The 27,471-nt window shown below is 43.7% G+C and overlaps 1 protein-coding gene across 1 annotated transcript in view; it reads right to left on the bottom strand.

The window, feature by feature from the left end:
* Positions 1–6,265: 6,265 nt before the first annotated feature.
* Positions 6,266–27,471, bottom strand: part of LOC121434326 (protein sel-1 homolog 1) — a 44,931-nt gene continuing 23,725 nt past the window's right edge. The window contains exons 9-21 of the mRNA XM_041633167.1: positions 26,160–26,241; positions 25,671–25,825; positions 24,264–24,320; positions 20,591–20,659; positions 19,159–19,236; positions 18,098–18,160; positions 16,874–16,961; positions 16,399–16,547; positions 15,553–15,718; positions 15,172–15,246; positions 14,358–14,530; positions 12,315–12,443; positions 6,266–10,323 (exon numbers count right to left, since the gene is read on the bottom strand). Coding sequence (XP_041489101.1) covers positions 10,114–10,323; positions 12,315–12,443; positions 14,358–14,530; positions 15,172–15,246; positions 15,553–15,718; positions 16,399–16,547; positions 16,874–16,961; positions 18,098–18,160; positions 19,159–19,236; positions 20,591–20,659; positions 24,264–24,320; positions 25,671–25,825; positions 26,160–26,241 — 1,494 coding nt within the window. The 3' untranslated portion in view covers positions 6,266–10,113. The remainder of the gene's footprint in view (positions 10,324–12,314; positions 12,444–14,357; positions 14,531–15,171; positions 15,247–15,552; positions 15,719–16,398; positions 16,548–16,873; positions 16,962–18,097; positions 18,161–19,158; positions 19,237–20,590; positions 20,660–24,263; positions 24,321–25,670; positions 25,826–26,159; positions 26,242–27,471) is intronic.

Genomic DNA, 27,471 nt, shown 5'->3' with positions numbered 1-27,471 from the left:
GGCGTTTAAGTCAGTTTATGATTGACTTTGTGTTGCGTTGCATTCGTTGCTATCCTTGGGTGTATGTGGCCATGGGTGCACGTTGGCCTGGCCTGGTAGAGCCGTGTACCCAGTAACTTAGCATAGCTGTTTAGCTTAGAGAGAAGCAATTCCGGACAGGGCAAGAGGAGTCTGTCTGTATTATAGACTCCATTTTCTGCATTGCCCTTCTTTCTACACTAGCAGGTCACACCGAATGAATGTAGCCACGTAATTGCTGCTGCCACAGAACCCTAAAAAGAAACCAGACATTCCCAGTGATGAGTAGACACTGAAAACTTCCTGGTTTTTAATGGTATTTTTCCTACCTGATAAGATTTTTGCGAAAACAAGAGCTCCACTATACCCCAGGCAAGACTTCATCTTCCTGCTATGCAGAGCTCCCGAGTGAAGAAAGATGTGTGGAAGGGCCCATGTCCTGTGTGAAGCAGCACACACCTCACAGTGTCTCCTCGTAGCACTCATGGCCCCACGAGTTCTGGCTAAGCTGGCTTTCTCCTCCTTTCTGGTACAGGCTTGGATGCAACCAGTACCCAGTGTTGCATGGGCTTGGCGCACCAGAGCTAAAGTGGGCAGAGGTTGTTGTGGTCTCCTTCCAGCGACACTCGAAGTACTCAATGCTCCCCCTTCTTAGTTTGGAAAGGATGAGGACTACTTGTCCCTTTTCTAAGATGGTTTCCCAGAAGAGATTATCTCCATCTTTCTTAGGAAATGAGAAAGTTCAGGGAAGTCTCAATCATTGTGGCTAAGCTACTGGGCACCACACACAGTGTTAAAAGTCCACTTGTATGTCCACACTTTTCCCCAAGAGCAGATTCAGGATGTCAACCAGCCTTTTCAGTGTTCTTTCTACTGGAAAGTCCACCTGCTAATTCAAACATGAGACAAATTAATTTGTACGTCAGGCATCGTGCCAAGCTCTGGACGCCTGCTGGTGAAGAAGACAGATCAGGGCCTGTCTTGGGACTTACAAGCTGGGAGAGAAAGACAGGCAAATGCTGTAATCAATGATAACGAGACACACAGGGGCGCATAACAGATGGGCCTGGCTTCCCATGGACCCAGTGGAGTCGGAGTGAAGACTGGAGGAGAGTGAGCCTGGCCAGAGGGCAGAGAGGTACCATGAAGCCGTAGGAAAAGAGAAGCCCAAGGAACTGAACTAGCCCCAGCTGGCGCGTGCGCGCGCGTGCGCGCGCGTGCACACACACACACACACACATTCATTGGCTCCACTAATCTTTTTCAGTAGCTCGGATAGTTCACATTGGATAGAGAGATCCAAAATCTATGGACAAACTGGGAAGGTGACAGTCACATCAGAGACACTTGAAAGTTGGTACCAACTTGGATGTGAGAAGTTGCTTAAGGCCACCACTGAGGAGGTCCTCAGGATGGGCTGCTGTGTGATGTATGGTATGCTAAGGGCACAAGTTCCTTATAGAGAAGTTATCTAGAAGGCAAACATTGCTTATTCCCATGCTAATTTAAGAGGCGGAAGTATGTGGCTGCCTTCTATAGTGGCTTGCAGCTCTGCTTAACCTCTTGGGATATTTACTTCGACACTATTCTTTCTCCCCCATGTAGACAGATGCTGGCTGGTCCCCAGATGTTTGGTCAGGCTAGTCCAGGAGCCAAACACATGAGTGTTGGAGGTACCTTGGTTATTCTGGTCCCGGGCCGATGTTAGTCACAGGGGAAAAGGTTTAGATCCTGGTCACAAGGTTCCTTCAGCCATTTAAGCCATTTCACCCAGCGCTAGATGTGGTGGAGCGGAGATGGGCAGCTCACGTGCTCCGGATGTTTGTCATGTCTAAAGTTACAGCACGACACCTGTAAACACCACGTCAGTGGCACACGCTAAGACCAGAACAGCACGGCGGTGTGGACAGGAGGGAACCGACGCTGCACTTTTTCCCATTACAGTTCCCCATGGGACTGGCCACGTCTCCATCACAGGTCTTCCCACGTGGCATCAAGGGCATATCACAGCGGAGTCGTTTAAGAACTTGGGTTTTCCCCTCGTGGTCCTGAGTTCCTTGCTCGTCCTCCGTCTCCTTCTGCTCCTGATTTGGACCTTGAGATTTCTGTCCGGTGCTCCCGTGTGGGTCTCTGTCCCTGTCTCCTTTCATCGCCTGATGAAGGTTAATATGCCTGAGGATGCCTATGTGTTTGTCTTTGGATTCACCTTATTTAGCTTCTCTAGGAACATGAATTATAGGCTCAATGTCCTTTATTTATGGCTAGAAACCAAATATGAGTGAGTACATCCCATGTTCCTCTTTTTGGGTCTGGCTTACCTCACTCAGGATAGTGTTTTCTATTTCCATCCATTTGTATGCAAAATTCAAGAAGTCCTTGTTTTTTACTGCTGAGTAATACTCTAATATGTATATATTCCATACTTTCTTCATCCATTCTTCCGTTGAAGGGCATCTAGGTTGTTTCCAGGTTCTGGCTATTACAAACAATGCTGCCATGAACATGAGCAAGGAACTCAGGACCACGAGGGGTGCACCCACACACTAAGACAATGGGGATGTTCTATTGGGATCTCACCAAGGCCAGCTGGCCTAGGTCTGAAAAAGCATGGGATAAATCCGGACTAGCTGAACATAGCGGACAATGAGGAATACTGAGAATTCAAGAACAATTGCAGTGGGTTTTTGATCCTACTGCACGTACTGGCTTTGTGGGAGCCTAGGCAGTTTGAATGCTCACCTTACGAGACCTGGATAGAGGTGGGCAGTCCTTGGGCTTCCCACAGGTCAGGGAACCCTGATTGCTCTTCGAGCAGATGGGGGGGGGGACTTGATCGGGGGAGGGGGAGGGAAATGGGAAGCGGTTGTGGGGACGAGGCAGAAATCCTTAATAAATAAATAAATTAAAAAAAAAAAAAAAAAAAGAACTTGGGTTTTAGAGCCAGGAATGGCTTTCATTTGCATTTGAGTTTTAGGAATAGCACTAGCTGAGCAATCTCAAGTGGCTCAGCGTTTTATCCGTTTGCTTCTTCAGCTGTTAGGAGAAGGGTGGGGACGGAACTGACATCATGGAGTATTTACATACAAAGCACTCTTCCTGTGTGTTCAGTCCGCACTGAAGGGCTCTTAAAGGACAATGGCGGCTCTCAGTGTATTCTTTCACACACTTATCTTCCAATCGATTCCAGTGCTTTGGACTGAATAATAAAGGCCGTTGAATGAAGGATAGAAATGGAAGCATATAAGCCTTAAGACTGACTTGTTTTAGTGTAAGGGGAGCTTTGCGTATTATTGGGGCTGACCATTTCAGTGGGATGGTGTGTCACTTCCCACGAAGTCACTTCTGGCATTTTAGATCCCCACAGTTGGGTAGGACCTCAACAGCATCCCCCATTACCCCCAGTTCAACCGGTCGCATGATGCCTGTGAGATCCACCTGGAGTGGCTTGCCCAAGACTCTCTAGTCACTCACTCCAAACTCTTTCTCCTTCCCGTGGCCTTTTTCCTTGTCTTTGCATCTGAAGGCCGTTTGGTGGGACTAAGGCATTAAGCCATTCAAGAGGGCTGGTGGAAGTAGCTGGGACTACAACTGCAGGCCACAGGGGTTAAGTGTGAGCTCTCCTTTACCCATCTGTCTCACTGGTCCAGGATGGTGACAATGAAAAGGCCTACAGGCTAGAGGGAGGCAACCACTTTCTGCAGTTAATGCCGGGGTCCTTCGTGTTTCCTTCATCTCAGTATTTTAAGGCTGTATCCGGTGACCCCAAGTATACAAAGTGCCAGTCTTGTTATAATAGTTTTATTACTTTTAACTCTCAAGCGAATGATGAAACAGATACTTCTTGGCTTCTTCAAGCGAACAGAGGCAGCTGTTGTTTGCGGCTCCGCCGTGGACAGCTCTACGTATTTCAGTTCATGTCAAAACAGGGTTCTGGGGAAGAGTGTGTTATTTTCAATCCCCTGAAAGAAGCAAATTTGCATGTGTTGTGTAAGATGTTACCAGACAACACTGTTCAAACAACCAGCGAAAGAAAACGGCGTGTGTGTGGGATGCCAGAGCAACTGTTCTCTGAGATGAAGAATAACAGAGTCGGCTAGAAAGAAGCTCCCCCTGTCCCCTCTCCCCCATGGCTGAGTGTATACACAGAGCCAGGATTACATTCATCAAGAACAAAAATGTCTAATGCCAAACTGTTCCTAACGTCTTTTTTTTTTTTTTTTTTTTTTTTTTTTGGTTAGGAAAAGCACAGAATTGGCAAGGCCCCAGGACGAGAGGGGAAACCCAGGTGGGTCAAGTCTGAAACTCACAGCTGCATCTGCACAGCTCAAAATAAGTCTGCTTCCAAGAATGCTTTCTAGTCAGACTGAAATCTTGAATCACGTGAAAGAGTGGCATCTTCGTTCTCTAAGTTCAGAGTCCTTGCGTGGACTATGTGGCTCTCCCAGTACTTAGAAGACTTAGGAGAAATCCTTCTCAATGCTGAGAGGCTGGTTCTACTGGGAGACAGAGAGAAGGCAAAAGGAAATCAGGTTGAGCCAGGATGACTGTTTCCAGGGGCAACATGGATGTTCCAAGGGTGGGTAACTGACTGCGTGCCACTCAATTCCTCTAAGAAAGTGATTCATGCTCTTTTTCTTTGCTTTTAAAATAAAACTTTGGCATTAATGCCATACTATTTTAATTTCTTCCTTCCTTTCTTTCTCTCTCTTTCCTTTTTTTTTTTTTTGACAGGGTCTCTCTGTGTAGCTCTGGCTTGTGCTGTAGAGCCGAATGGCCTTAAAACTCTCCACCTCTGAGGGTGGGGATTAAAAAATGCACCAACCACACCCAACCTTTGTCTGTCTGTCTGTTTTTCTGAGACAGGATTTCTCTGGTTTAATAGCTCTGGCTGTTCTGGAACTTTGTAGACCAGTCTAGCCTTGAACTCACAGAGATCCACTTGCTCCTGTCTCCCAAGTGCTGTGGTTTTGTCCAAAATGGAACATTAACAAAATATTGCTAGTTTGGTAGAATTTTCAGAACCCACTTATACTCATGTTCAGTCTGCTGACTTTCTAAGTTGTAGCAGCGGTGGCCTGGGAACATCCTCTTCAGCTACCAGGTTCTAAAGCTTTTTTTTTTTTCTTAATACATATATTTCTGGAAAATAGTAAGTAAAAATGTTTCCTTTTGCTTTTTTTTTTTTATAGTTTCTACTTTCTAAAATTGTTCATGCATGGCTAAGAAAACCTAGGATACAGTGGGCAAGGCCATGGCAGAAGAATCTGGGAAATGCAGATGGGAAAGCTTTCAACTCCACAGCTTGGCAGCAGTACATTTCCAAAGGTAGGGCAGCCATTGTCAGTTAGTACTCTCCAGGAAGTTAGAGGGGAGGGGCTGTGAGAGCCAACAGAGGCTGCGGGTTTCCCTGTCATGCTATTCGTGCTACACAGCTCCACTCCTAATTTCTGGTTGAGCTGGCAGACTGCAGAGGCTGTCACTCTGATGTCTCTATCTTCACGTTAGCCAAGGCCACCTCGGGTGGCTGTGTTCCTCGGAGTAACAACTACGATCCAACTTGCAGCAGTCTGTGTTATACGGACCTTGTACCCAAGGATCCGTCTGATGTTGTCCTTTGCTGGACCATTTGGCAATCGCCACCTTTGAGTTTTGAATTGCCTGCCAGGGTGTGGAGGGACAAACCTATGGTTCTCTTCCAGCTTGCTTGCTTTCCACCCCTAGCCCCGAGGATGGAACTCAGGGTTTCTTCTACTTTATTGGCAAGCCCATTCCCACTGTCACACGCTCAACCCCTGGCTAGGATTGTGTGTATACAACTCACTCTCAGCCAATGCTGTTTTTGTTTCCCCTTTATTTAGATCTTATTTTAAATAAGTTTCATTGTGCTGTATCTGAGTTTCTGCAAGACCTCTTCAAAACCAGGGATGAACATGCAGTCATATGCTGGCAATCTACACTAGAATCAGCTTAAAAAGAGGTAAGTTCTGCTTACTATATACAACTCAGGCAGATTAAGGCCAAACCTAGCGATTCCACAAATAGTTATCAGTTCCTGGCAAATTCATGTCCTTCATAGAACATCTGAAGGACAGATGTTAGAAAAGAAAGAGAGATTCAGATTTCCCCAGACGAGTGCCTTCTGGAACGTTGTTTCTGAATTTCAAGGAGGGGTCACTGAAATGTTGACTCTTTCAGGTTAGAGCAGAAGTCTGGATGGGAAGGCCTTTGGGCAGGGCACACAACCACAGACAGATAACCAGAGGCGGGATCTTTATTTCACAAGTTTCAAGATACAGTACAAAACGAATCTGTACATCTCTCTATTAACAGGATTTGTTTACACAATTATAATACACTTCACCAGCCTTTATACTGCATTCCATTAAATACAAAATAAATTTACAAACGTCTACTATGGTGTTCCTTCACAATGCCAGCTTAGGCTCTTTAAAACCTCCCTCGACACCTATAGTGGTCATACTTTGATCACGTCATCATTGTTCTTTTAAATAAAAGGGAAATAGTGTCAGGTTGTTCGTCAATAAATAGTAAAGACAGCACATCTGAACGGCGTCCTGCACATAACCAAAGGACCCTTCTTATGCATACAAAACCAGTTTTCTAAATGTGTAAACAGTCTCGTTAAGATACAAATCATTGGTTTATGGGATTATTTCAAATTTTCTTGTAATCCCTAATGGGTGGAGACATGTGGCTTCTTCTCAAAGAACATGACCCATTTAAAAACCAGACAACTTAACATCCGGGAACATTTCTCTCTCAGTAACTGATGAGAATATATTTTTTTTTTGCATAAAATAGTTTTCTTTTGCTGATTATTTCCTGCACAACTCTGGCCATAATATTGTCTAATGAACTTTAGAACCCCTGCCAAACACCAGCTGTCTTGGCAGGGAGCGGGCCACCAGAAGTGTCCTGTCTGAAATGTACACAGGAAGTGGTACACATGCCACACACACACACACGAAGAGCTGAGGTCCGCTTCTGAAAGCCTCCATGCCTGCTCCCAAGCACTAAAGAGCAAACACGAGGGCAGAGAAGGGAGGAAAAAACCCCAACCAACCAGTCAAACAAAACCAAAATTCTATGTATAGAACAGCCAGCCATCAGCTCATTACCAGGTTCCTGAAGGAGTCTCTAGTGCCTCTCAGGGTAGAGAGAAGACAGGTGAGTGGAAAGATGTCCAGAAATTAATCTTATATTCAGAAGAATAACAAACCTTCAAGAACATCAAGATTTAGGACTTGTATTTTTACATTAATCTGGCTTAAGTGTTAATAAATTTTTGAAAAAAAAACCAGCCTTTGATTTACCTTTTTTTTTGTGCTATTAGTTAGTAACTAAAAAACCCCCAGAAATCAGAAACAAAAACTTCAAAAACAAAAACTTCACCTTTGTAAAACACCACCGAAGTAAAACTCGTGGTACTCTGAAACAGCTGGCTACCCAATGGGGCAGGCACACAGGGGAATAGGGACTGAGCAGAGAACAGGACAGACAGACCACAAAAGGCAGTGGGAAGGGTGGGCTACAGGGAGCAAGAAAGCCACACTCTATCTGGAAATCTAAACCCTAATGCTAAAACTCCGGAATCCTGGAGTTGCCTTAATGTCACTGACATTAACTAGCTTTACTGCCACTTGATTCAAATGGATGCCATTAGTAAGAACTGTGCATTATTTTAAAGAGAAACACCAAACCCAATTCCTATTTGCTAAGGTACCATGTGCCTTGAGCAGTAAGAGAACCGGAGCAAAGCATTTTGAGATCGTCTTTGAAATAAGCTGTAAGAACTGAATTATTTTACACATGGTACCCAGATTTCTGGGTGCAAATGACCCAGGCTGGAAAGAGAAGGTGTTAACAAGCCAAGGGAAAACATTTGCAATCTTAACAACGGAGGGCAGCAAGGGGCAAGTCCACCACATGAGGAACAAGATCGCGCTGACCCATCCAGCCTCAGGTAGTGTATGGCAGCTTAAGAAGTGTTTTCTCCAGTACTCTCTGAGGGAAGGAAAGATGGACACAAGATTGCTGCTGTCCAAGGAGATGTTAGGTGGGTGGCACAGGACAACCACAGAAGCCACAGTCACTTTAGAGAGTTTCCCAACTATTTATTTTTAGAGACTGGGTCTTGTTTTGTTGCCTGAGCTGGTCTTGAACTCCTGGCCTAAAGTGATTTTCCTCCCTTAGCCCCACAAGGAGCTGGGACTACTGGTACACCACTGTACCCAGTTCCCCTAAATAACTTCAAACAGGGCCCTCTAAGTGCTGCCACCATGGGTTACGCTGGGCTTGGGGTGGGGCTGCGAGGAGAGGCAGCAGCGCCAGCCCCAGTGACAACCCGTTTACTGTACCACTCACCACCTAATCTTTAAGCACAGGACACAGAATAAGCCTTAAAATTTAAAGGTGCTGCCCAAAGCAACATTACATTTTTTGAGAGAAACACTTGATGCTTCTCAAAAGATCTTCTTTTATGCATATGGCTTCTCTGTGGCCACCTCTTTAAATTTGGAGGCAAGTATCCTGGAGGAAAGTTTGCTTACGAGGTATCTCATAATCCCGTCAGCACACACGAAAGTACACAACTTCACAACAAAGCCTTCATGTTCATTAGAGATGAACTAATCTAGTTCTGACTGGAATCCCAACCCAAAGCATTACATACTGCACAGGTCTCGTGGTGGGCAGGGATGAGAGAAAAGTGGAAAGGTGCCGTCAACAGGCTGGTGTCAGCTCCCTTATGATAGGGTGCTGGCTGCTGGACGCTGCCATCTGAGGCTTACTCAGACCCCAAATTCAGCTTCGGCTTTAATTCCTTCATATGGGTGATTACATGATGCTCTCCAGGCTTGTTGTTTGTACATCAATCACAGCAGGAAATGCTCAAGTGTGACAGCCTCGATTTCCTCCCGTTTACAACAGCAGGGCCGTACCACGACAGCTATGCAAGTGGCCGACTCCCACAGCCACACAAGACCGCCAGAAACAAGAAGCTACCAGAGCACACAGAACGGCACACCCAGGCCTTGGTTTTCGCCATGCACTGACTGGGTCTAACTCACCCTTAATGATCTGAGTTTTAGTATTACAAGGGGAAGTGACTGCCCGACAGATCTTGAAAATAGAATTCGACATCGGAAGATTTTCAGAGGGTTCTCTGTTCTCTGTACAGTAAGAAATGAAAAGTGAAACGAAACCTGGGAAGCAGGGCGTCAATTTGTGGAAGGGTGTCTCATCTCCCCGAAGTCGGTTAAGGCTGTTTTCCGATTCCTCCACTGAGTCCGTCCTCTGGCTTCTGGACCACTATGCACACTCACACCGACAAGCAAATCACACTGAGGAGCAGGGGCAAATTCCTATGTGAGTGCAAGGAGTCAGTTCACTGAGTTTTACTTCTATTCCATTACAAGTGACGTTCACAAAGAATGTTTTAGCAAAGCCTTTCAGTCTTCAAGTCTGTTATGAAGTGTCGCAGCCGCCAGGACAGGAAACGGCTCAAAAATCCCTTTTAATACAGAAAGTGCCATATATGTGTACTTGCAAGTAAGCTGGTAAGCTTTCCCAGTTACCGCATTTCCCAAACACCCTGAAGACGCCTTGTTTGGCTTGTTGTGTTTTTGACTTAAAGGCAAGTTCTATTCTCAGACTTAAGTATGTTTTTATGGTTAAACTTGCAACTAACTGAGTTTTCCCAGGCGGTCAAGGCCTGGGACCTGAAAAGACACTCATGTAAGAACTCACGCGAGTTGACAGGGTGACAAAAGGACGCTCTCAGGAGAGACAGGTGGGTACAGTAGACATGACTCGGGTGTCTTATGCTTCCGGAAAAAAGAGAGGAAAGGAAGGAGAAGGGAAAGCCACTGAAGTTGTCATTCCATATGGCACTGAAGCGAACATTCACTGTAGCTCCAGCGAGAGCTACTCATCCCTGAAAAGGAAGGCAGCAGGCTCTAAGCAGCTTTTTCGAGCCTCTTCCGGGTGGTGGCCACCATCCAGAGCCCTACATCAAATGCAAGTGTTCTCAGCCAGCAGCTCCCTAGTGGTCGGACCCAGGAGGGCGTGTGGCTGCTACTGTGGCGGCTGCTGCTCCGGCGGTCCTTCCTGCTGGGGAGGAGCTGGTCGCGGCCCTGGGGGCCTGGGTACTGGTATATCCTGGTGCTGTCTCTGCCTGTAAGCTATGACTGTACCCAACAGCAGTGCGATGATGGTCATGAGGTAAAGGTCCCATTCGGGTCCCAAAAGCTGGTCCATGTCCAGATGGGTAAATATATCTCGAATCTTAATGAGAACAACACAGAAAGCATTATCACTTCAATGTCGGCAAAAACTCTAAAGTCGTTACATGAGAGCTGGTGACGAGCAGAAAGCTCTGAAGACTTGGATTCTAAGATGCTGTCATGGTTCTTACAAGGGCTTAAAGCTCATAAGAAGAAACCCACAATGGCGTGTCTCAAGAACTGAGCTGCTATGTCCTAACCACTGACAACGTCAGATGTCTACGTGAATTCTTCCATCAGAAATCTCATGCAGCAACTTCCAGCTAGTTCTCACAGTAGATATCTGAAAGGACCACCGGGATGGCAAAAGAAAGTCCAAAAACTCCTGCATGCTGGCATATGTAACCTGCCCACAGTGACAGCAGACCAGCTGAACCTCACTTTCCCGACTGTCTGCCATGCTTCTCCGGCCTAAATGAAGACTACAGGACCAGCGTCCACTGGCTAACCTCCCCTCCCCTCCAGGCATGTGTCTCTGTGTTGTAGCCCTGGCTGTTCTCCTTGAACTATGCTGGCCTCAGTCTCTCAGAGATCCGCCTGCCTCTGCCTCCTGAGTGTTGGGACTAAAGGTGTGCACCACCACTGCCTGGACGTGGTTACATTTGAAGTGAGATGCACACTATTTCACATGTTAATCTGAACTTACAAGTTATATCCTTAGTCTAGAGGTTTTGTAAAACTGTGCCCCAAACTCCTGCAATATGTATTTGTAAACACAGGCACTAAATTTTCTAGAGAAAAAAAAAAAAGTACTGTGCCCCAGGGGATTCTAAGCTTTTAACCCAGTCTGGCTTTCTTATTATCATTACTTAGTATTGTTGCTCCCCCCCCCCCCCCCCCCCCGTAGGCTGGGACTGCTTTGGTGTTTTTTGTTTCAGTTGGAGAATCTTATTGTCCTCTTTGTAGATCTGCATAAAAAAATCAACAAAAGTATCTTCTCCATGGCATGCCACCATCCTAAACCTCAGACTGCAACCGGCTGAAGGAAAGTGCAGGAGACAATGGTCTAGGATATCCCTGGCAGTCAGAGACTTGCCTCATGCTGGCTGTGTATAAGCCAGGCAACTGCTCTGTCCCGAGTCCAAGCCCAGCCCTCACTGCCAGCTGCAGAAAGTACAGCACACTGGGGCTCATGCTACCAAGGAACTCCAACGAGGGACATTATACATATATAAGAAACTGGGTGGACAGGGTATAAGGGGTCCTGGGTTTTGGGAATTGTGTGGAGGACCTTGGTAGTGTGGGTTCAAGTGGCAAAGGGAGAGAAGCCCATTTTCTGTGTGAGTGTGGGAGGAGCACTGTTCACTTTTAAATCTGTAATGTGTAAGGGTAAGTCTAATGGAGCAGCACAGAAGACTTAAACATCACCCTTCAGTCTGGAATGAACTAAAGGTGAATGGCTCTTAACAAGGGCTCAGAACATGGAGTGTTTATGGAGCAAACGGAGTACAGAGAAATCTAAGTGCAGAACCCAGGGCACTTACACCCATGTCCTGTTACTACAGTCGGGAGCTTTGAGGGGAATAGGTAGCCCACCGCCTAGTTAGGCTCTATTATCCATACGCAGCCAGGCTATTTCAGAGAAGAAAGCTGTGGCATTTTTAACTTCTGTTTCACTGTTGGAAGAATCAGAAGCACAGTGACTCAGCTCTCAGACTCCCCTCCATCTTTTTCTTCTCACGGTATTGGTGTCTGTCTGCCAGGGGTGTGCCTGACTTAATTGTTATTACTGTTTCAAAGTGTCCAGTTAGTGCTCAGCTGTCCCTGGACAAGAAAACACCTGCACCAATGACAAGCGCTTATGCCAAGGACACCGGGAAGTGCTACTTGAAAACTCTGCTGCCTGCCTGGTCTACAGCTCACCCCACTTTGCACTTTACCTGGGAAGAAGCCGAGACCCTTTTTTTTTTTTTTTTTTTTTTTAGCCTTGAGGCCCGAGAAAGAGACATAATTGTACTTTTTTAAAAAAAAGAGACACAGCTCATTACTCACATTTGCTTCCCGAATGTACTGTAAGAAATAGACGACACCCAATTTGCAGAGAGCAAGGAAGACAGGAACTTGTGCATCTGGGCTAGCCTCGGCTGCCATGTCATAAAACCGTTTTGCAAGGTGAATATCCTATAGTGCAGAAAACAAAGGAAAACTCATTCTTGTCAAAATATACAAAAAGTATCTATTTTATTTCAGAAAAGTTGTCCTACCTTTCAAGATTCTATTTAAAATTAATGCCCACTACCTAAAGGAAAACCCAAAACTTTACCTGAGTAAAATTTCTGTAATTAAATAATTTAAAAAATTTAAAATCAGGAATTAGAAAATATAACTCATTTCTTCCAATGTAACGTCAGATTTTATGTGTAGACACACTGTATTCAGGCACACACCTGACACAAAATATTGCTGACCTGGAGATTTCCAAGGAAAGCCTCTAAGTTCCAAGCTAATCTTTCACTTAATACTTTAGCCAGTGTAAGAATCTCTGGTTTAGTTCACTGGGGTAGGACCTTTGAGAATCTCCAGCTGGTCCTTTCTAGAGAAGTATGGGAATCTATCTCTTCGGGAATTTCTCAACTTCTGCTATGTGTTTTTCTAAGACAGAAATGCCTGGGGTCAACATGTAATCTGTCTCTGCAAAGGATGGCTTAGCCTGACAGACCCAGTCCTTCCTCAGGGCGGGGAAACCTCAGAGATCACTAATCTAGGCAGGCACCTTGCTATGCTGCTGCAGTAGGAGGCTCTTGTGCTGACTGATATGAACCACCACAATATAAACACTGTATCTTGCTACAATGTTTCTGGAAATAGTGACCCTAGGATGGAGGGTTCAAGATTCAGAACGGCAGGGCAGGGATGATAGGAGCTCTGAAGAATGTTAAACTTACAGGACAGAATGCTATTACACATGGGAAAGGAAGGAGAACACCAGAAATTACATCCTCCACACATAGACTTAAACAGAAGCAGTTACTTTCAGTTAGTCCTTATCCATTAAGAAGAAAAGCACTTTCAATTAATAATAGGAATATGGTTAGTATCCAATTAAAAATACACAATTCAAACATTTTTCGACAACTGAATCTTTCAAGACCTTGGACCCAACTTTATGATATAGATGATCTAACTGGGTATTTAAATCGTATCAAACCACATCCTGAATTATATTTTCCAATCATCATCAATCTTCATACTTTAGTAGCAATTTACTTGGTATTGGACTGACTTTTGGGGTTACTGCTGTTTTGAGGCAGGGTCTCATGTAGCCCAGACTGGACAGAAGTAGGCGTGTTCTTGAGGAAGACCTTGATCTGACCTCTTGTCTCCCCTTGCTGGAATTACAGCCTGTGCCACCATGGTCAGCGGCACCAACTAGTTTTTAGTAGTAAATGTCTCCTTCATTTACAAAGTAGGAAGGAAATGGAAACGGTGACTAGGACACATTAAAAAGTCTTGTCACCTAGGAGTTACTGGGAACTATATTTGATTACTTGTTCTCAAAAGCTGAACCTGGGTTCCTTTCCTGAATACTTGGACTTTTATTGTAGTGTTTATCTAAAGTGTACAAGTAGTAATATTCTCAGAATTCTTTTGGGATAGAGAGGCAAGGACTTAGAGCCATTCTAAGAAAAATAAAGGTAGAGGCATTAGAAAAAAGTTTTAATCCATTTCAAAATGATCCAAAAGCAATGGCGCTGACTGAGGGTGGATATAGTACCTGACACAAGAGGCTACCAACAGGGCAGCGCTACCTGGAATACAGCAATGCAAACATCTCCCCTTGTCTTAGCAACGCTACTCAGGTGCCAGTTTTTTTTTTTTTTTTAAATATTTATTTATTTATTATGTATACAACATTCTGTCTGTGTGTATATCTGCAGGCCAGAAGAGGGCACCAGACCTCATTACAGATGGTTATGAGCCACCATGTGGTTGCTGGGAATTGAACTCAGGACCTTTGGAAGAGCAGGCAGTGCTCTTAACCACTTGAGCCATCTCTCCAGCCCCCTCAGGTGCCAGTTTTGACGCCACACTCACCTGTTTAATGCCTAGGCCCTTCTCATGCATGTAGCCCAGGTTAAACATAGCTTGGGCACTGTGCTGCTGCTCAGAAGCCAGGCGGTAATGAATAAATGCAGTCTCGTAATCCACATCAGTGCCAAATCCATAGAAATGGTAGTCTCCAAGTTTAATTCGGGCCACAGTGTAACCTGAGACAAAATTAAATGCAAAGCTACTGATAAACAAAGTGTGCTTAAAACAAATCAAATTTATTTTTTAAACAGGCTTATGTAAACCAGAATTTTCATTTGTAGTAGAAAAGCTTTAAATGGATCTCCCAGCCAAGTCCTAAAGACAGCAGGCATGTAGAGCAGACATTATCTCTTCTGCAGAAAGCACCTGACAGTCACAGAGAAGTCAACCAAGTGGGTGGTCCTGTGTCTCACTAATGCCACCCTTTAAATGACCATGCTCCCTTTATCAGGTCATTTAAGTCTAAACTGACTGTTCAACTTGAGCACTGTGTAGGACTGGAGAAGGAGATGCCTAATTTGGAGAGGAGTATGTGAGGAAAGTAAGTTAAAGAAAAAGTAGGGAAAGGGTAAGAGTTCTTTTCCATTTCAGGCTGGTATTATATTATATATTCTTCAGTTCTCCATTTAGCTAGCCTGAAGCTAAAAACCACACGGTGATGGAAATGTCCAGTCAAGGACTGGCAACTCAACTTCTCATTTAAGAATGAAGTCTGGTCACAAACAAGGTAAGCAACGGTATCTTTGAGGGTTCATGAGATGAAAATCAACAGAGGGAGGGGTCCTGGGTAAGACTCTCTTGACAATCAGTTACTCACCTTGTGAGGCAGCCCTGTTCCAATGCAGCAACGCTCTGGGGTAGGTTTCATTCTCGCCTACAATAGTTGCTTCCCCTACAGGAAAGACAGGAAACAAGAGTCAAGGGTTTTCATTTGCAATTTAGAATGACTACATGGAGCACAGCAAATATGAAATTAAGCTAGTCTGAAGAGTAAATAAATATTAGAAGAAGATACTGGATTTAAAGGAATCAGTGATTCAGGAAGATGCTACTTCTTGGAGCAGGTTTTAGCCATAGCCAGATTCTGAGACGAGTCTGGGGATTTGGATGAGGAAAAGGGCAGCTCCGTATTCCTTTCACTTTGAAAGTACATTGCTGAGTGCAGTAAAACCTGCTATAGGACCAAAGTGGACCTTACTCTGGTCAAGGATGAAGGCTGCGTTGCTTTGAGCCACTTCATAGCCCTGTTCGGCCAGCAGGAGGTACTGGATCACTGCGGCATTGTAGTCCCCGTCTTTATAGCTGTGGTAGGCCGTCATAAGCCTCTCCGACCAGCGGCCTCGCTCACACACATTCTTAAACAACTGTGAACAGAGGAAAAGCAAACGACATGCACGTCTAGAAAACAAACTTGCATCCGGGCATAGGTGACCAACTATGCTCCATGACTTGTTGGCAGCTTACTCTTTAGAACCGAACACACTGCAAAAAATAACAGCAACCAACACATTGTTTGCTGTGGTCAGGAGCTATTCTAGTGATTTCTGTGTAGTACAGGTTTCAGCACATTCCTCTACCTGAGGAGTTGTTCGTGAGGTGAGCCCTGCTAACACCCCCATTTTACAAGTGAGAACACCAAATAAAGCAGAGAAAGATTTCCAAAACCGTGCTAAGCATTATCAGCGTCCCTCCAATGAGAGGTGTGAGTGCTGAAGAGAAGCTGGAGATTAGAGATGCTGCTTTGCCCTTTGCATAGCTCCTTCCTGTATCTTTACTTTGATACTTGGTATCTTATACTCCGGGAGAGCTACAGATACTGTTGGTGCCTACACTCAGCTTCACAAACACTGCTTATTACAGGAACCAAAAAGTAGGAAGGGCAGAATGTATACATCTCCAGTTTCTTCCTTCAGAATATCAATCCCAGTGAGCTGAGTCAGCTTCTACTGTGGATGGAATCAGGTCAAGAGACCAGAATGGAAAAGGCAGGACTTCCCAGTAGGCAAACCCATTTCCTACAGCCAGACTGCAGGAAAGTCCTCACCTCCACCGCAGTGTGACAGGATCTCATCACCCCTGTGCCGCTGGCATGCATCTGTGCTAGGTTATAGAAAGCCAAGATATGGCCTCCTTGAGAAGCTAAATTAAAATACTTCAAGGCCTGTTTATAATCTCTCTTGACTCCAATGCCATCTGCAAGACAAAGGAAACAAAAGCCAATGAAAGGCGAGCAGAGTCTTACACAGAATCTAGTGACGTAGCAGAGAACTTTCTCCAAGAGGAATAAACCTGGTGAAAGTCGGGATTATTACAGAGTGAAACATGTCAATCTCACCACTGCAGATTAATATATTAATATCAATTAATATAAATTGTAATGAGAAATGAGATGCATAAGTCATCGAACTGGTAAAATATTAATTCACCAAAATCGAGTCTCCCATTCTATATCTAGTGCCATCTGGTGGAACACTAGTTTAGGCTGGTATATTCATCATTAATTCTACAAAGATACCTACTATAGTACATAGAGCCAAGCTGCAGCTGCCCATCCACCCAGCCTTGTTCAGCAGCTTTCTGGAAATACTTGAGTGCCAGGTCATAATTCTGCAGAACAAGATGTCAAATGGTAAGAAAGCACAAAAGACTAATAAACTTGGAAGTACAGAGATCCATTCTACGTAAGAATAAGTATACATATTCTTAAAAGACTATTTTATGATTTAAAAAGTAGTCATTAATGCTTCAGGTTACAGGGAGTCAGGGCCTCATATTTAGAAGAAAAGCAAGTAAGAGTTTTGTGAACCAATTTATGTTTGCTCTCAGAAAGCATAAACACAAATAGAATACTAGAGTAGGAATTAAGAAAACCTTTTTATTAACCTCCTTTGCCCTTTAAACCTTAATTTTTCTAATATTAGGTCAGGAGTATGATTTTCTCCTTGTTTCTTCCCTTCCCCGTACATTACAAGATGCTATGTTCTTAGAGCCCACAGATCATATGTAACCACAGGACAAATTAAAATACATTACTCTGAATTTTGGTATTCTAATGATCAGGGGTCAAAGATATCACTGTCTTTTATGTTAGGGAATACATATAGGTAAGTTAAAAAAAAAAACTCAGTTCTTAGTTTCAAACACCAAAAGCATGTTGGTTAGAATAACATCATGATTCAGGGGCATCTGCCATGAGGCAATGGCCAAGGACAAACAAGTGCTTGCAGACATAGCACTGACATTTAGGAGGTTACTGGTGACCTGGATATGAGACAGAAACCTGACAACTAGGAACTAAAGTGGCTTACTAAGGTTCATTCTTTGGAGACACTTGGCTTTCAGCGAAGGACTGGAGAGAAGAGAGGCGGAAGCTAGAAGGAACAAAGGGCAGAAGGGAAAGCCTCTCTCTTCTAAATAGAGGAGACTCGAGTGCCTTCTTAGCCTTGAGTAAGGAAGCGGGCAAGGAAGGAAGTCCTGGAGAAATGGGAAGAGTGCAGAGTGTAGAAAGCAGACACGGAGAATGGGAAACAACGCTAGCCCTCAGATGGTCCCAGAGATGGAGCTGGCCTAAGAAGACACGTGAGGTGTGAGGCATGGCATGGGAACAGCCAACTCGGAGACCGCAGGAAAGGGCTTGCTGCAATGATGGCTCCTCCCGACTGAACGGGGAGCTATTCAAGGAATACCTCCCGCCCGCACTGGCTGCCTGTTTCCTAAGCTCAGCGTGCCACACACACACTTACAACTTGAACTCCTCTTCCATAGAGGTAGGCCATTCCAAGCCCGCTCTGTCCCACAGGGTTGCCCTGTAAAACAGAGAAATCAGACAACAGGGGAAAGAGCTCATTACAACACAGGGGAGGATAAATGACTGCAGAGGAAATAATCTGAAGCATACTAAAATAGGTTTTAATTAGTTTCCAATAAAAACAAGCTTCTTCCTTCCATTTAGAGTAAACTTAACTGGACCTTTAGACGCAGAGGGCTATCAAAGACTACAACATTAAATGACTCCAGGATCAAATTTGTGACCTGACTTATGACCATCATTTCCATGAATTTATGACACAAATATAACTAATACATTTCACCAAAATTAAAAGAGGTCACATCTGGGTTGCTGATTCACTGGTCTCTTCCTGTCCTAACAGAAAAGGAAGGACAGCTCTGTGGAGCAGAGTCAACACTCATGCACTAAAAGCAGCAACGATACTTAAGACTAGCTTAGTGACAGTATTTTGAGATGCAAAACACAAAATTCTAGAATTCACCCAAACTTGGAGGGATAGATGACATTTAAAAAAAAAATGTGTCATAACATCCCTCAGGACAACACTCAACTGAAGCTATGATGCGCAGCCATACATCGCTGGATAGAGGTCAGTGCACACACAGGACACAGAGAGTCTTATCTTAAGTATCTTACATGTGTCCTCCCCCCCCCCCCCCCGGGTCAATGAAAGTCTAAACTGTGTGTCACGGTTGTCGGTGGAACTGGATTTTGCAGCTTTCAAACTGCAGTACAACCGAGGTAGGGTATGCAACTCCCAATTTCATCACTAAAAACCAGTACTCTTCTGATTAGGAAATACTTCAAAGAGATTTAAGCAGACTTAAGATTCATCCACCTAGTTCCTAAAACAGAAACTGCTTTTACTGGGGAAGCTTTTCCAGTCAGCTCATCAGGTGTATGTAAGCACTTCCAATAACTCAGGGCATGGGTCGGCCAGTATTAATCCTTCATAGTCTATTCATTAACCACCGGTCACACACAGGGTCAGCACACTGAGTCGGGAAGACTCACCATGTCAGCGGCTTTCTTGAAGTAGTGGAGTGCTGTCTCATTGCTCTGAGGCACGACATCACTTCCTTCAGAATACATCTGGAAAACACACCCCAATTTCAGGTGGACTTGTTACCCTTTCTCCAGATACATTTTTGTTTCTATTTCTCATCTCATTTTTATTAGCTCACATGGAATTGTCCCACAAAGTTTAGAATTCTCTATAGGAAAGTGTAGAATTTAAAGCAAACATTTATTGGTAAATACTTATATGTTTTTAAGTATTTGGTATTCTACTAAATATATGATTTAGGTATAGATTTGAATATAGAAAGCAGGATAATGACTGCATCAAGAACTCTTAAAAGATTTTTTAAAATTACATTTGCTTGTGTCTGTATGCTGGACAGCTAATTCAGCCTACTTATTAAGTTCCAGGCCAATGAAAGAGCCTGTTTCAAAAATAAGGTCCATGATACCCAAGACTATTTTCTGGTCTTTATATACAGGCACACACTTACACACACATATTCCATGTGCACACACACACAAAAATATGTAGCTAAAAAGTTATTTAACAAGGTATAAACACTTAACTAGTTACAGGATCAGATAAGACTTTCAAAGAAAGGAAAACAAATGTCAACATTGCTTCTCATTCATATAATACATTAAGGAAACAACAACACTAAGGCTGCCTTTAGATAGAGGGTTAATTAGTAACAAAGAAAAAGTAAAACTGTTCGAAATAAAGAGATTTAAAATTCTTAACAAAAACAAACGAAGAAAAAAAGATTCCTGTGTTCTGGTGCTGGAAGGCTGAGATCCTCACCACCATAGCACCCACACAGTTCATACTATACAACACTGGAACGCTTGCTCACAATGTTCCAGCTCACAGGAGCTAGCTGTGATCGTGTGGTAAGTCTGGATGAGGTTGTCTTATCTGTAAAATCCTTAGACTCCACCTGATCTTCCTTACCTTAGGATTTGGTTATGCATGAACAACTGTCAGTTTACCCTGTATTAATGTTAAAATGATGAAAAGGGAATCCTTCCCAGACACAGAATCTATTCAGTAGTTTTTACATGTAAATACTTCCTTGCTCCAGAAAAAACTACACGGAAAGGTGCTCACAGCTGTCATATTTAAGACAACGAAAAGATCTGCAGACAAGTGCCAAAAAAATTCTTTCATTCACTTATGAATAGAAGTAGATAACTATGAATCTTAGCAAAACCCCGTGTGTAACACAGTCTGGAGCCCTCATCATTGCATATACCTGATACAGTAGTAGGAGCTCAGACAGTGAATCACTTAGAAGTAAGCACTACACTAGGTCTAAGCGGTCTGAGAGGGCTCACACGGCACTGTATGGAGACAGGGTGCGATACACGTGCATTGCAAATTCTATTTTGCTGTCACATAACATAACTGCAGAGTACACAGTACCTTTCCCAGGAAGGCCATCGCATGTGAATTACCAGCATTTGCTGCTAAGTTGAAGTAGTCAAATGCTCTCTGTGAAAGAAGAATTCATAAAAATATTTAGTTTCTAACCAAAACACTTATTTCAGGAAAACCAGGGGAAAAAAGATCTCGTAATAGTAAAGCAGCTTAAAAACCAAGAATATCCAGTTATCAGAATTTCAAGCAGAAATGCATGTACCTAGAAGTTTTTATGACCACAAATAAACGTCTTGTGTTCCCTAAAGTTCCCAGGTAAGAGGGCGTTTTTATCACAGGCAATGTAAATAAGCTTTAGGCAGCGCAGCTTCACTATCTGCTTTACTAGGACCTGGGAGAAAGGAAACACAACACAACAAAAAACCCAAACAACAAAAACAAAAATACCCTAACAGACATTCCCAAGATATTGGGCATATTCTGGAATGCAATTCCCTTTTGTATTACTTAGAGAAAGTTTTTGGCTGTGTTTAGAGTCATATAACTAAACCCACTGGTGCTGGAAGATCTTCATTACCATCCCCGGCAACTCAGTGCTTACACCTTTGTTAAGGAACTTATATCACGGGTTATGCCTCACTCCTGTTGATGATTTAATCTCTTCTTTTTCTAATCTTTTTTCATTCAAGTAAATTCTCCTAACCTATTAATAAAAAACCATACAAGATGCATTTTTTTCTCCTGAGTTTCATTCCTCTTCAGTGGGATGGCTACCCATTCGTGACTTCGCTCCCAGCGCAGCTTCTCAGTGGGTCCTCTCAGGACTCCACTCCACTCTGCAAGCTTGAGTGCCTTCCACCAACTGCTCCAGAAAGGAGCTCTTCTCTCAGTCCACCTCTCTGCGGCTTCTGATGGAGTCTACTTCACTCTCCGGGAAACACTCCTTGGCTTGGCGTCACATGCATCCTTTCCTGCCTTCCTTAATCTCATCTGTACCTGCGCCATCCGCAGCCACCTTTGCTAGTTCTTACTCTATCATCTGCTCTCTGTACTTAAGTTCTTCAAGGGGCACCTGATGACACCATCCTCACGTATGCTCTCAAAGCAGCCTTATCTACTCCATGGTTTCACATACCATCTAGATGCTGGCAACTTAGAAATTTGTTTCTGGCGCCAAACTAGTCTAATCACGGAACTGACAAAGTATATGTCAAATCCATCTACTAACTGCCGGTACCACGGCTCTACTACACATTATATTTTCTTTCACATGAACCTCTGGAATAGTCTCCTCTTTGATTTCCCTGACTGAATATATTTTGGGATTCTACTAACTCATTCTCCACATGGAAGCAAAAGTCAACGTTTTCAAATCTGAACATGCTGGCTGTAAGAGCCCCTTAGTACAGAGGTTAAGCTGGTAAGAACAAATGCCACCTGTCTCAGAACTACATTATGTCCTATGATGTCAGCACCATGGCCATACCAGCCCTGTTCCCTTCTGCTCCAGGGCCAGGGCACACGGTGTTCCTTTCGTCCTGGAATGGCTCTACCTCCAGTGTCAACGTGCCACCTCCTTCTCCCTTCAGAAGTCTTCCCTGACAGCTGGATCTCCCTCCCTTACTTATTATACCCCTTGATTCTGCTTTGATACAGCCACGACAACTTTAGATGCTTGCTATTTGTTGGTACGGTCATTTAAAAAGGAACCAATATTCCACTGGATTTGAAACTCCAGCAAGGACAATGACCAAAGCGTTCCATTCAGTACTGCATTCGGAAAACCTGGCAATGACTGGCATGTGGTAGGAACTGAAATGTTTGTTGAATTAACGCAAACATGTGCTGGAAAATACTACTCTTTCTCTTGTGAGGCTGGTGAAATATCCTCCCATTGTGGAGGTGCCTAACTACCTCAGAATCCTGCACTCTTGTTATTTTGTTAAATAGCAGCGTGTAGCATACATTTTAGTGACCAAGAGACAAGCAGCTGCCTGATAAAAAAAAAAACAAAAAAACAAAAAAAATTCCACAGGTACTTGGCACCGTGAGTGATAAGTGTCTTTGTGACAATTTCATTCTTTTTTTTTTAAAACATTTTTTTATTTTTATTTATTATGTATACAGTGTTCTGTCTGCATATATGCCTACTCGCCAGAAGGGGGCACTAGATCTCACTACAGATGGTTGTGAGCCACCATGTGGTTGCTGGGAATTGAACTCAGGACCTCAGGAAGAGCAGTCAGTGCTCTTAACCTCTGAGCCATCTCTCCAGCCCCCAACAATTTCATTCTTAAAGGTGAAATAACTTTACTTGACATAGTTAATTGGTATGGCAGCAAATTAAGAGTTTTGTAGATTTGACACATACTTCTAGAAAACTTCCTATGAGCTAGGCTCTGCCGGGGGTTGGAATAAAGTGGTAACAAGGCAGATGGTGACTGTGCTCTCTTGAACTGATGCTGTAGCACAGAAAAAGGTTAGGTAACCAACCAATTTGCTTTGGACAAGGACCACAGAGAGCACTATTTTTCAGCCATCCTTTGTCATATGTGACCTTTCTCTGGAGTGGGGATGGGGCTAAGGGAGTGATGGGTAGGAATTACTGTATAAGCAAAGCAGCTGGGGTGAAGTCACCACAGACAGAGGGGTTGACATCACTGAAGTCATGAGAAAGAGGCTCTCAATAGGTTCAGAGACCTTAGAAAATTCTGTGTGCTTGTGACTTAGCAAGGGACTGGAGAGGTAGGGGCTGGAATGAGGTCTTGGAGGTCATGTTAAAGGGCAAATCTTTAAGCTGCTGGAACCCACAGAGCACTGGGAAGTCCTAGGTGAACAAAGAATCAGATGCTGGGTTTACAGAAACTGCAGGTGACTCACTCGAGTGACAGGTATAATGGAGAGAGGGGAAGAGATGAGTCATAGGCAGGCAAAACAGAAGGCAGGTAAAACTCAGTAAGTAGCTGTATCAGCCTGGGTAGTTGGATGCTTCTGATTTGTAATAAATAACATCTTCCTCAGCCCTATAGTCTTTAAAAGTTGTCTTTTTTGATGGCTTCCTTTTGCTCTTTGAAAAAAATTAATTTTTAATTTCGAATATGTGTGCGTGTATCTGAGTGTGGTATGTGTACCTGAATGTGGGTAACTGCAGGGCCCTGAAGACTGTCAGATCCTCTGGAACTGGAGTTATAGGCAGCTCTAAACTGTGGACATGGGTGCTGGGCACAAAACTCAGGTTATCTGTAAGGGCAGCAAGCACTCTTAACTGCTGGTCATCTCTCCAGACCTAAACGGTGTCTAAGATTTACTCTACTATATACTTAACAACAACAACAAAGAAATCAAGAAGTGTCTATGTGTTTGGGCAGTACTAAGAGCTAAGTTTAAAAGTAGTACAATCTGAGATTGAGGCGGTTGAGGGCACATGCTGCATTCTTCCCCAGGACCTGAGTACAGTCTCCAGCACTCATGCCTGTAATCCAGCTTCAGAGTATCTGACACCCTTTTCAACACTCTGCACACACATGACATAGAGAAATACACACACACACACACACTGGTCTTTCTGACATCTTTTCATGTGTTTATCAGCCATCAGGTAGGTGTTGAGAGCTCACTTGTGACAGATGTTTAGAAAGCCTGACTTATAAAGAACACCCACACTGCACCATTTTGCTCCCATTTCCAATGGGATCAAGCCTCACTACAGGGTGGTTACCTGGTGATTCTGTTCCACTCCACGCCCTCCATGCAGATGCAGCTGGCCCAGACCAACCTGAGAAGCAACAAAAACGATGTAAATGTGAAAGTGAGCATCTGCCATACAATTAAAATCAGACCCACAGTTGGCTGTAAAAAGGCTCTGTTTATTAATCAAAAGACTAGAAACCTAGTCTATAATCCTGAGTATCTATTCTGTTTTAATTATCCTAAAATTATCAGAAACTAAAAAGGCATGCTTTAAAATGAACAGCATTCTTCTGAAGCAAACAGTATTCCTTTGTACACACATGCAGTGTTTTTGAGTGGATGTATGAAGAGCACATGTATGCAGGTGGAGGCCTGAAGTTGATTTCAGGATTCTTCCTCAATTGTTCTCTATCTTATTCATGGAGGCAAGTCCTCTCAATTGAACCCACAGATCACCAACAAGATCACCCTAGCCAGCCAGCTTGCTCTGGGGGTCTTGTCGCTGCCTTCTGAAGGCTAGAACTGTAGGCAGGAACCACATCCATCTGGCATTTTTGTGGGTTCTGGGCACATGAACTCTGTTCCTCACACTGTACAACAAGTGTTTCATCTATCGAGGTATCACCCTCCCTGGTTCCTAAAAGGTTTTTAGATGAATTACACTTAACTCAGTGAACATGCTCTAAAGGAAATACTAAAGGATGTTTTAAGCGAATGAAGACAATTATCCAAGAAGCTTAGACATGAAGAAATAAAAACAAGAAAAGACAAACCCGCGAGTAAATTTAAACTAGTATGAGCTGTATAAAAGAGAAATGTGAGGTTCACAAAACCACGCAGACGTCATCACGCTCAGCACAATCTATGGTCGGTATTGTCCCGGGAATGGTAACGTGTCTGTCCATTAGACTAGAGGCGGAGCTGTGTGGGCATCTCTAGGTAACACAAAGAAGGCCCAACTGTCCGGGTCATGGAGGAGAGGCAAAAGCAGTAACCACCAAAAACAAGGCCAAGAAAGCAGAGGAAAGGGAATGTAGAAAAGCAATATAAAGGAAGCAAGTAGCAGAAAACATTTAAACCAAAATATACCCCAGTGTAAAAGACTTTTAAAATGGACAGGATAGTTGTATTCTAACTTCCACGAGTAACGTTCAGATCTGCTATTCACTACAGCTTTAACTTAAGACTTCCTTCTGTGAGCTTTCAAACTATTCTTAGTACTTATTTGCATGTATCTCAAACAGCTGTGATTTTAATAGGAAAAAAGTGTTGAGTGTGTGGGACGTTCTTTTTCTAAAAGATCCAGTGGTGATCTAGAGCAAAGCTAACAATTACTCAGAGCAAAGACAACATTACTTACAGATGGGGGTGCTTGCCCCCCCCCACCCCATGAAGCAGACAAGGCAGCAAGAGACTGCCTGATGCTAACACACACCTGTGCTTGGACATCACCCTTCTCAGCTAGGAACTGGTAATACTGGATCAAATCTTCTTCCAGCATCCCACTGTTCATCCCCGGGTTTTCCACTTCATCAGGCAGCCGTATTCTCTGGACCACAGAGCCTCCAGTTAGGGAGATATCGCTGGCAACTGACAGAGGAGGACAAATAGGAACGCGAGGTGAAGTCAGAGGAGCAGGTCCACAACTGCAGCAAGCAGCTGTGGACAGACATGGCGCTGATGGCACCATTTCTGTAGCAGTCTACATAACAACCCACTAATAAACCAGACTTCTACCACAAATGTTTAAGAACAAAGTGGTGAAAGGAATGTCTTTCTTGATAATTAAAGCAGTTAAAAGGTAAGTTCAATTCAAAGAGTCATTTGCAACATCTGAACTACTACAACCAAAACATATATATATACTTCAAATTAATTATGTATTTTTTTTCTAGAGCATGAAAGATGAAAACAAGATAGGTACCATGATTGGCAACAAGGCGATAATGGGTCAGTGCCGACTCACAACTCTGGAGGACTCCGATGCCGGCCCAGTAGCGGTAACCCTGTAAGACACCCTTGTGTGAGAAGACAATAGCACCATGGTGTTCTTGTGACACATACAGCCAATCACACTCAGACTATAATTCTGCTCTCCGTCAATCCACACACTCCAACACGCATGTTAGAGCTAAGCACGAGACAAGAACATTCCTACAGCAACCAGGTGAGTGGCATGAACTTCATGAAAGAAGCGTGGACACAGTCCTCATCACGTTTCCACTCACAACCACTGTCAGTCTTATTTTAGATATCATCGTAACAAGAACAAGGTGTTCTCACCACTAACAAACGACTACAGACTGACGGGAGTGGGGGAGCAGGAAGGAGCTGTCTGAAATCTGAATGGACTCAAAACGTCGTAAGCTTCAGCAGTCCTTGCTGCATTACTATAGAGCCATATGCACAACATGGTCAGATTCTACAGCCATTGTTTTAAAAAAGTTGGTAATTTAAAGTATTTCATATATATTTGCCACACAAAATTGTTTCATATTTCTTAAAAATCGACCTGAGCTAGGTATGGTGGCAAAGGAAGGTGGATCTCTGTGAGTTTACGACTAGCCTAGTCTCTAAGGACTACTTACGGAGACCCCTGTCTCAAAAGCTGTAACAACAACACCAAGACAAGCAAACAAACAAAAAACCCACAAAACCAACCCTTCCCCGCAAAAAAAACAAACTACCTAAAAAACTTATCTGAAGGTGATTTTCAGCTACTCTCTGAGATGGTACCATATAGATTAAACAAAGACAACACTGAAATCAGAGAGGAGAGATGTTTAGGAAGCCCAGCATCTCTGCTTTCCATTTCCTTCAATTCCTTTAGTGGCTAAACCCAGGACAGGAGGGCCCAAGTTCCTGGGCACAACTTGGCTATTTGGCTGGATTCCTATCTGCCCTGCTTATCAACTCCCAGCATTCTACTTGTTAGGCTGTCTGTCTACCTAAACATCTAATTTGATCTTGACAATCACTCAGTGATGACTTTTGAAATTATCTATGATTTCCCGAATGGCTGGAAAACTATACTATTCTTGTCTGCCTTGTCAGTAACCAAATCTGGAGCCTTTCTCGGTGCTGGACTGGTTTCCTGCTTTGAGTTTCACGTCCACTCAGTTCAGCCTTTACATTCTTGCAACAAGGAATTCATACTCATTTAAAACGTAATATCTATCATGTATCACAGGTCATGTGAACTATCCCAAATTGAACATATAAGATACTTAAGGCCC

The sequence above is a fragment of the Microtus oregoni genome, unplaced genomic scaffold, assembly GCF_018167655.1.
Source record: "Microtus oregoni isolate MIOR12 unplaced genomic scaffold, Mior012 000043F_ref0000047, whole genome shotgun sequence".
Classification (NCBI taxonomy): domain Eukaryota; kingdom Metazoa; phylum Chordata; class Mammalia; order Rodentia; family Cricetidae; genus Microtus; species Microtus oregoni.
This window is presented reverse-complemented; position numbering and strand designations above follow the sequence as displayed.